The following is a 9,905-nucleotide window of genomic DNA, read 5'->3' as shown; positions in this document are numbered from 1 at the left end:
ACACAGAGAAAGTGGGCGGGCATCAAAAGAAAAAAAAAAAAAAAGAGGGGGCTGGAGACACCGCTCAGTCATTAAGAAAACTGGTTGTTCTTGCAGAAGACCCGGGTTCGTATCCCAGCACCCACATGGCAGCTAACAACTGTCTGTAACTCCAGTTCCAGGGGATCCGACAGCCTGTTCTGACCTCCGCGGGCATTGCACGACATGGGTGCACTGACTTACATGCAGGCAATACACGCACACACACAAATTAAAAACAATAAATAAAAATATTTTTTAAAAAATGGGAGGATGAGCAGTAGAGCAAACCAGGTGATAAAGAGCAAGGGTGGACAACACAACGAACACATGGGCCAGAGTGAGAGGGGTAACAGAAACACAGGAGGGTGAGTGATGACACAGTGAACTAGAGGAGGCAAAGAGAAGGCAGTGACAGTGGAGAGGGGACAGCAAGAGAACATCCTTCCTCTACAGTGAGCACAATGCAAGCTTTTCAGTAGAGGGTGCTGGAGGGACATTGGCAGAGGAAGGGGCTCTCCTGAAACTTCCAGCCAAGGTACATGGGAATGACATCCATACCAGAGTCAAGAAAGTCTAAATGACCCAGGAGGCTGTCCTGGGCTCAGGATAATCTGCACCTTCTACCAGGAGACCAGCTCCTGAAGTCCATTAATGAATGGGAAATGAGGTATGTAACCAATGATGGTCTTGTTATATAGCTCTGGCTAGCCTGGAACTCACTGTGCACTAGCACATGCTGTCCTCAGGCATGCGGAATTCTCCTGCCTCAGGCTTCTGAATGCTACAATTACAAGTGTGACCCACACCTGCCCCTGTTTATTAAGTCTTTCAAATTCTAATAAAAATTCTTGGCCCTCATAGCCAGCAGCACGACTGCTGTATCTTCCTGGACCAGTGTGGAAAGAATGAGGTCTCCAAGCATGGTGGTGCATACCTGTAATCCCAACACTGGGGAGGCAGAGGCAAGCCAATTACTACAAGTTTGAAACCAGTTTGGTCTACATATCAAATTCCCGGCCAGCCAGAGACATACAGAAAGGAAAATCTAAATCTAAATCTAAGAAAGGAAAATCAAAGAGTTCTCTCAGGAAGCAGAGCTTCCACAGGATTTGCTGCACACAGGACGCCTGCAAGATGCCCGGCTGCTTGGTGCACTGGGCGGGCAGCAACCTCTTGCAGGGCAGGAGTACACTGAAAAATGCCTTCAAGCATGCAGTGCTGACTGACTCCTTCCAAGTTTCAAGAAAACTCTTTGCTTTAGTCAAACGACTTTTGGATACTGCAGACTTTTTCTGTGGCCTGATCCTATAGACAATATTCTACAGAAAACAGTGATTTTCTATTCAAACAAGGAAACTTGAGTGAAGGAGTATGGTTGCTGGGTTTTATTTTCTTTTTCTCTTTGTTTTGAGACAGAATCTTACATAGACCAGGGTGGTCTCAACTTGCTATGTAGGGGAGGATGACTCTGAACCTCTGATCCTATCTCTATGTTCCAAGTGCTAGGCATGCACCACCACTCCTGGTTTTATGAGGTGCAGAGGGCAGTATTGAATCCAGGGCCTTATTCATGCCAGGCAACTACTCTATCAATCAAGCAACATCCCCAGCCCTTCTTTTATTTTGTTTTGTTATACATGGTCTCACAATGTAACCCTGGCTGGCCTGGAACTACCTATATAGACCAAGCTGGCCTAAAATTTTAAGTAATCCTCCTGTCTCTGCCTACCCAGTACTCAGAGTATAGATGTGTGTCACAGGAGTAGAGTTTTGTTTTTTGTTTTTGTTTTGGTCTTTTTGAGACAGGGTCTCCCTGTAGCCCCAGCTGTCCTGGAACTCACTATGCCAGGCTGGCCTTGAACTCACAGAGATCCACCTGCCTCTGCATCCCAAGTGCTGGGATTAAAGGCATGTGCCACCATATCAAGCTTTATTTTTATTTTATGTGTATGAGTGTTTTGCCTGCATGTAAGTAGGTGCGCTCATGCTGTGCAATGCCCACAGAGGCCAGAAGAGGGTGTTGGATCCCTTGGAACTAGAGTTATGGAGGGTTATTAGCTACTATGTGGTTGCTGGGAACCAAGTCTAGGTCCTCTGCAAGAGCAGCCAGTGCTCTTAACTGCTGAGCTATTTCTCTGGTCTCTTGAAATATTATTTTACATTTATTTATTTTGTGTTTGTATATACCACAGCATATGTGTGCCGGTCAAAGGACAACTTACAGGAGTTGATTCTCTCCTTCAGTCATGTGGGTTCCAGAGATTGAACTAAAGCCACCAGGCTTAGTAGCAAGTGCCTTTACCTGTTGTGCCATCTTGCCAGTCCAAGTCTCATTTTTTAATGAGAAGATTGCCTTTTTTTTTTTTTTTTGGTCTTTTTGAGACAGGGTCTCCCTGTAGCCCCAGTTGGCCTGAAACTCACTATGTAGACCAGGCTGGCCTTGAACTCACAGAGATCCGCCTACCTCTGCCTCCCAAGTGCTAGGATTAAAGGAATGCAGCACCATACCCAGCCTAAGAATTTTTTTTATTTTTTATAGTTTTATTTTTAATATTTTATTTTGGTATTATTATTTTTGTCTTTTTGAGACCAGAAAGGGGAACTGGGTCTCCTGGAACTGGAGTTATGAGCAGTTGTTAGCCACCATGGGGTGCTGGGATTCAAACCTGGGTCCTCTGCAAGAGCAGCCAGTGCTCTTAACCACTGAGCCATCTCTCCAGGCCCAGATTGTTTTATTTTTAACAATAAATTTGGGAGATGTTTTTTAGCAAATTGTTCAAGATTAATGATATGTTGTGTTATTCAGTTGCCCCATCTTGTTTATGAAGAATATTTGATCTTCTTGTTAAGTCTCTTCACTTTATAGTTATGATTATACCTTTAAAATATTGTATTATTTAATGTCTTTAAAATGCTTAAAATGTGACCTATATACAGAATATTACCAACTGTTAAAAACAAAGTAATGGGAAATTTTTACAACTAAAGAAGAATTTATCACGTCGCAAGTACTTTTACTTTGAAGTCAGGTGTGGTAGCACATGTCTGTAATTCCAGTACTTGGGAGGCAGAGGCAGGACAATCTTTGAAGTTCATACTTGTCTACATAGTAAATTTGAGGCCAGCCTGGATTACATGAGACCATATCCCAGAAAACAAAAAAGAAAAGAAGTGTTTTTAGTTGAATAATGTGGCTTTGGCTTAATGTGGGACATTTTTAGAAAGATATTTTATAAGAATTTAAGCGTAGAAATAAAATTTCAGCCTAATTTGTCATTTTCAATGACAACTTCTTCTTTACTATACTGTATGGTCCCTATCTGCTTATTAGAGGCAGAACAATACAGTGACAGGGAGAAAAAGAGTGGGCAATGAGGGTGTGGGTGACAGGAGAAGCATGGGAAAAAGAAAGAGAACAAATGGCAGGCAGTGGGATGGACAATAAAGTGGCTGATGGAGCAAGAGGGAAGCAGGGGGATGATAGAGAGATGAAAAATGGGTGAAATGGCAGAGAGCAAATGTATGGCAGAGACATGAAGGGCAGCAAAGAGGAGCAGACTGAGTGAGTGAGTGTCAGAGAGGCAGTGGGTGACAGAGGGAGAAAAATAGAGGCACGGTAGAGTTCCAAATGGGCACCTTGAGCAGAATGAGAAGGTAGACAAAAGGAGGTAGTGGTTGGTCACTGCCAAGCAACAGCATGAATGACACAGAGTCACTGTATGAGACAGAAGGCAAAGATGTGTCACACAGAAAATGTGTGCAAAGTGGGGAGAGGGGTAAGAAAGGATAATGGAGCTGGCTATGGTGGCACAAGCTTTAATTCCAGCACTTGGGAGGCAGAGGCAGGCAGAACTCTGTGAGTTTGAGGCCAGCCTGGTCTACATAACGAGTTCTGGGCCAGCTGGAGCTACATAGTGAGCCTGTTTCTCAAAAAAGGAGGTAAATGGGGAACTGGGGAGATAGCTCAGTCAGTAAAGTCCTTGCTGCACAAGACTGAGAACCTAAGCTTGATGCCCAGAACCCACAGTAAAAAGGTGTGGGGGGGGACTTGGTGGACATGCTTGTTAAGCCCAGTACTGGGAGGTGGTGATAGGCAAAACCTGGGGCTCACTGGCCAGCCAGCCCAGCCTAATGGGCAAGCAGCAGGCCAGTGAGAGATCCCGTCTCAAAATGAAACAAAAAAACAAGCTGCACAGCTCCTGAACTCCAACACCAGTGACTGACTTCAGGTCTCCACATTCAAACACACAAATGTACACATGCACCTGCACACACATGTACACCCACATGCACACACACAATCAAGAGGGGGGATGAATACGATCAAAGTATATTAGATACATGACTGGAAAGAACTGTCATAATGAAACCGTTTTCTTTGTATACTTAATATATGCTAATTTTAAAATTGAATTTGAAAATATTTATTACATCCCACTCTGGGTGGGAAAAATGTAACATACATTTATGTAGTACAATCTTGTAAAAAACACAAAGTCTAACTGGATAAGAAGCATTTTTCAGTGGACTGAAGAGATTGCTCAATGGTTGAGATCACTGGCTGCTCTTGCAGAAGACCCAGGCTCGAATCCCAGCATCCACATGGTGGCTAACAACTGTCCATAACACCAGTTCCAGGGGATCCGTTGCCTTCTTCTGACCTCTGCAGGCACTACATGACACAGGTGCACTTAACACACATGCAGGCAATACACTCATACACATAAAATAAAAGTAACAAATATTTTTTTTTAAAAAAAGAAGCATTTTTCAGGCTGAGGAGACAACTCAGCGGGTAAAATAAAGGCACTTGCTGCCAAACCTAACCTGAATTTCATCCCTGGGACCCACATACATGGTAGAAGGAAAGAGTGGACTCCTGCAAGTTGTCCTCTGATCTCTACAAGCTCACCATGGCTTGCCGCACCCCCACCCCACCCCTGCAAAGAAAGAAATGTAACTTAAAATTTTTATTTTATTTTTAAATTTTATCTTATGAGTGTTTTGCCTGTATGTATGTTTAGTGCACCTGTGTCATGCAATGCTTGTGGAAGCCAGGAGAGGGCGTCAGACAACCTCGGAACTGGAGTTATAGATGGTTGCTAGCTGCCATGTGGGTGCTGGGAACTGAACCTGAGTCCTCTGCAAGAGCAGTCAGTGCTCTTAACTGCTGAGCCATCTCTCCAGCCCCTAAAATTTTTTAAAAAGAATCATTTTTCTATTCCTAGTCCGCTTCTGCAGATCAGATCATGAACTGTTCCACTGTAATTAAATATTTATTGCATAACTGGGCACCATACTCAACATTAACTTTCTCCTCTGGGCATAGGCAGCAATTCATCATTGTCTTTCAGTTCTTTAGCAATATCCAATCCTCCAACAAGTTCCCCTTTCACATAATATATGTTAACTACAAAGCAACAATAACAACAAAAAACAGGAGCCACGGAGCTGGAGAGGCGACTCAGTGGTTAAGAGCACTGGGTACTCTTGCAGAGGACCCAGGTTCAATTCCCAGCACCCACATGGCAGCTCACAACTGTCCGTAACTCCAGTTACAGGGGAATCCGACGCCCTCTTCTGACCTCCATGGTATTGCACGACATGAGTGCAGTCACATACATGCAGGCAATACACTCATACACATAAAATAAAAATAATAAAAAAATAAAGTATTAAAAAAAAAACCAGGAGCCAGGCATGGTGGCATTCACCTTTAATTTTAATCTCAGCTCTTAAGAGGCAGGGGCAAAAGAGGCTATCAGTGAGTTCAAAGTCAGCTCAGTCTACCTAACAAGTTCCAGGTAAGAACTGGGGCTACAGGGAGACTGTGTCTCAGAAACAACAAAAACAAAAAAATTATGGGAGTCCATATCTCCATATTTCTGATCCTGACAACTTCACTTACAGAAAAATCCTTTTTTGCTGTTTGCTTGTCTGAGACAGGGTCTTCCTATATAGACCAGGCTGGCCTGGAACTCAGAGCGATCTACCTGCTTCTGCCTCCCAAAAGCTGGTACAAATGGTGTGTGTCACCATGCCTGGCAAGAAGTCCTTTATTCCTGGCCTTACTGATGCCTGCAGAATAAAGGGCTTCCTTTCACTGGCCTACTCCAGTGGGGGGTGAGTATCCTGGGGGGTGGTGGTCCTAGGCCCTACAAATAATCTACTATTTTAATTGTTTTAGGAAACCAGGCTGCTTTGTAACTTAAATAAATGCAAGAATAAAAAGTAAATAAAATCTTCTGTATATTAAGTGACTTAACAGAGTAAAAAGACAACCTACACAATCATTTTTGGGTCCTTTTTTGTAGCCCCAGCTGGCCTGGAACTCACTATGTAGACCAGGCTAGCCTTGAACTACAGAGATCCACCTGCCTCTGCCTCCTGAGTACTGGAATTAAGGTGTGCTCCACCATGTCCAGCTAATTTTTTATAAAGAGAAAAAAGGCAAGCTAATGAGATGGCTCAGTGGGTAAAGGTACTTGCTGCCAAGCCTGACAAGGTGATTTCAAGCCCCAAAATCCATATAGTGGAAAGAGAAAACTGACTCCCCACAAGTTCCACAAGTTGTCCTCTGGCCTCCACACTCATGCTATGGTACACACATCTACAAACATACACACAAATAAGTGTAATTTAAAAAATTTTAAAGATAAAAGACGACCCCTACAATTGGAGAAAATATTTGCAAATCTGATGAGTTAATATTCAGATACAAGGAACTGAGGCATGGTACATACCTTTAATCCCAGCACTTGGGAGGCAGAGGCCAGCCTGGTCTACAAAGTTTAAGTCCAGGCCAGCCAGGGCTACATAGTGACACCCTGTATGTCCCCCCCACCATCACCAAAAAAAATGAGGCAGGACAGGAAGACAGGAAAAATTAAGGGGACATGGGAAGAGAAAGCAGTCCTTCACCCTAAGATCTAGTCAGCCCTTTCTGTCTAAGAGTCAAGAAACTTTAACACAATTGATAAAGCCAAAACTGCCTATAGAGAGAATGTGTTTTTCTACAGATATTTCAAACAAGGATGTTGAAAGGTAAGAAATGAACCATGCATACCTAAGACCAGAATGTTTGTAACCTTAGTTTTACCATATTAGCATGCCTTTCATCCCTAAATCTAAACACACCTCATAAAACCACCTTAGAATTCCATATACAAGAAAAATAAGTAAAGCAACTCATATATTTTTACTTAATTTCTTAAACTTTAAATGTTAAGCTTTGTTTAACCTTTAAACTTTGTTGGAAATGACATGATTTGAGAAATTTAAGTAGGGGAGTACAAATACAGGTCACCATGGAGACACCTAGGTCCAGCTTGCTCGGGCTGCCCACACTCCTGTCCTGAGGCTATGTGCTGTCCTTTTCTTATATGACTCCAGGTCTAAATATTTACTCACTAACTTTGTTTCACTCTGGCTTGCCTTGAAATTCTTTGTTTCCAGCTTTACCAGAGAGGAGGGTCCCTCAGGAGGAATGCCTGGAGTTGCTGATGGCTGTGTGAGGCTGTGTCTACTGCCACCACTGACAGAATTCAGTGGGCCATGGTGCTGCATGCCTGTGATCTCAGCACTCTGGATACTGGGAGAGTCTGAGAGCAATCTGAGCAAATGTAGCAAAGATCTGTCTCATAACAGCAAAACAAAAACAAAAACCCCTACAAGTCAACTAATATAAAATACAATCAAAGGACTTATACAGACATTTCTCTGTTGGGGAACAAAATATACAAATGGCAAACAAGCACACAAAATGATGTGGAAAATAAACACTAATGAGCAGGGAGATAAAAATTAAAACTATAACCAGGCATGGGGGCACAGGACTTTAGTCCCAGCACTCCGGAGACAGAGGCAGGCAGCGATCTCTGTGGGTTCTACATAGTGAGTTTCAGGTCAGCTGGGGCTACAGGGAGACCCTGGTTCAGAAAGACCAAAAGAAAAAAAAATAAATGCTTATCCCCACATTACTATGCCCCTCCCCACACTCAGCCATCTGGAGAATGCTTATTCATACTCATAGCTTAACTGTTCCTTCTCTGGCGAAGTCTTCCCTTTGCTCACCGACCCTTATAGTCAGCCACTCTTTATGTCAACACTCTGGGCTGCACATTAAACAACCTGCAGCAATTATCAAACACTATCTATAGTATTTCTTTCTCGGGTCTGTTTTCACTACCAGATTATGAACATTGGGGCCATTTCTACTGCTCTCTTCCGCCCGGGCCTGATGGTTGGCCTGGAACTCAAGAAGAGTTTGATTAGTTAGTTGATTGCTTGATTTATATTTATTTGATTTTATATTTATTTATATTTTTTAGTTAGTTGAAATTCTGGCTCATACTGAAGAGTTATCTGGCCTAAGTGGGAGGGCATCCGGGGTTCCCCAAGTTCGAAATCTTGTCGATACCCAGAGTCGGTTCCTAGGGCAATGTGGGAGCCATCTCATCCCAGACCCGGGCCAGGGACTATGAATTAGACTCGCCCGGAGGTTCCGGCATACCTCAGATAACTCGCAGCCTGATGAGGGTTCAAAGTCTCCATTTCCGCCAAACCATGGGAAACCTCCATGGTAGTACGAAACGTATTCCGAAAATAGCCACTGCTGCTTGAATTTCGCGCGCTCTCACGCTACGCATGCTCGGTGAGCGTACGATGGGGGCAGAACTGACCGCCGACTTTGGGGATAGCCAATCCGCGAGCGCTATTTCCTAAGCCCCGCCCAGGAAGGTCTTGCTCCTCAGTCTACCCGCACTGGAGCTAAGTGGCTACATTTGCTAGCGCCTTGGGTAGTGCTGAGTCTTCCTGTGTGAGTTTTTGGTCCTATCCAGACCGAGCAGAGGTGATTGACAGTGTGGGTGAGGGGGAAGGGAAGGCGCTGAGTGAGTAAACTCGCGTGTGCCTCTGCTATCCTTGTGAGTGGAGGATAAAAATCTCATTGTATAGGGCCGTGGAAGTCTCCATTGCTCGTTTCCCTGCTTGTCACTGAACGTACTTTGAATTCAAACGCCTTGGTAAAGTCCAGCGACTTAAAGTCACATTGAAGAAAGGTTTTCGTGGATAAAGCCAAAGCCGGTCGTGGTGATACACACGTGTAATCCCAGTGTTTAGGAGGCACACGCAGGAGGATCTCAAGATCCAGCGCAGCCTGGGATCATAGGGAGACGGTCTCAAAAAGCCCAAAGATACCAAAGCTCTCATTTAAGAAATGAATTGTACCCAGACTTGGTGTCACAGGCCAAGAACCCCAGCATCTTCAATACTGACGCAAAAGGGTTGCGAATTCAAGATCTGCCTGAGCTGTAGAGAAAGTTCAAGGCCAACCTGAGCAGCTTAGCAGTCTCAAAAAAATGAAGAGGGCTGGGGATATACCTCCATAGCAGAGCTCTTACCTAGCATGTGTGCGGCTCTAGGCTCCTTAGTACTGTAAAAATAAACAAGCTGGCCATGGTAGCACACAGATTTAATTCAGGCACTCTGGAGGCAGAGGCAGGCAGAGCTCTGTGAGACTGAGGCCAGCCTGGTCTACATAGTGAGTCCAGGCCAGCTGGGGCTGCAGGGAGACCCTGCCTCAAAAAGACAAGTAAGTAAGTAAATAAGCAAATAAATAAATAAACAGAATAATGTAGTCACCACTTCTTCAGAAGTTCCAGTCATTTTCAAAAGCAAAGTTCAGGCCTTAGGGAAAAATGAATGAGTGGTAAATAAGGACATTGCGAGCCAACAAAAATTATTCTGGCAAAAAAGCCAGGATGTGGTGGTTCACATCTGGAATCTCAGCACTCTGGAGGCTGAGGCAGGGTTATGATGAGTTTAAGGCCATCAAAACTCAAAACACTAAAACTAAAAACATACTGTAAGCACATGGACATTGT

At 43.9% G+C, this 9,905-nt stretch overlaps 1 protein-coding gene across 1 annotated transcript in view; it reads right to left on the bottom strand.

Moving 5' to 3' along the window:
- Positions 1-8,643, bottom strand: part of Ercc6l (ERCC excision repair 6 like, spindle assembly checkpoint helicase) — a 23,686-nt gene extending 15,043 nt beyond the window's left edge. Inside the window, exon 1 of the mRNA XM_008855557.2 lies at positions 8,534-8,643. Within this exon, the coding sequence (XP_008853779.2) occupies positions 8,534-8,601 (68 nt within the window). The 5' untranslated portion in view covers positions 8,602-8,643. The remainder of the gene's footprint in view (positions 1-8,533) is intronic.
- Positions 8,644-9,905: the final 1,262 nt, after the last annotated feature.

This window comes from Nannospalax galili, unplaced genomic scaffold, assembly GCF_000622305.1.
Source record: "Nannospalax galili isolate Female #2095 unplaced genomic scaffold, S.galili_v1.0 scaffold747, whole genome shotgun sequence".
Classification (NCBI taxonomy): domain Eukaryota; kingdom Metazoa; phylum Chordata; class Mammalia; order Rodentia; family Spalacidae; genus Nannospalax; species Nannospalax galili.
This window is presented reverse-complemented; position numbering and strand designations above follow the sequence as displayed.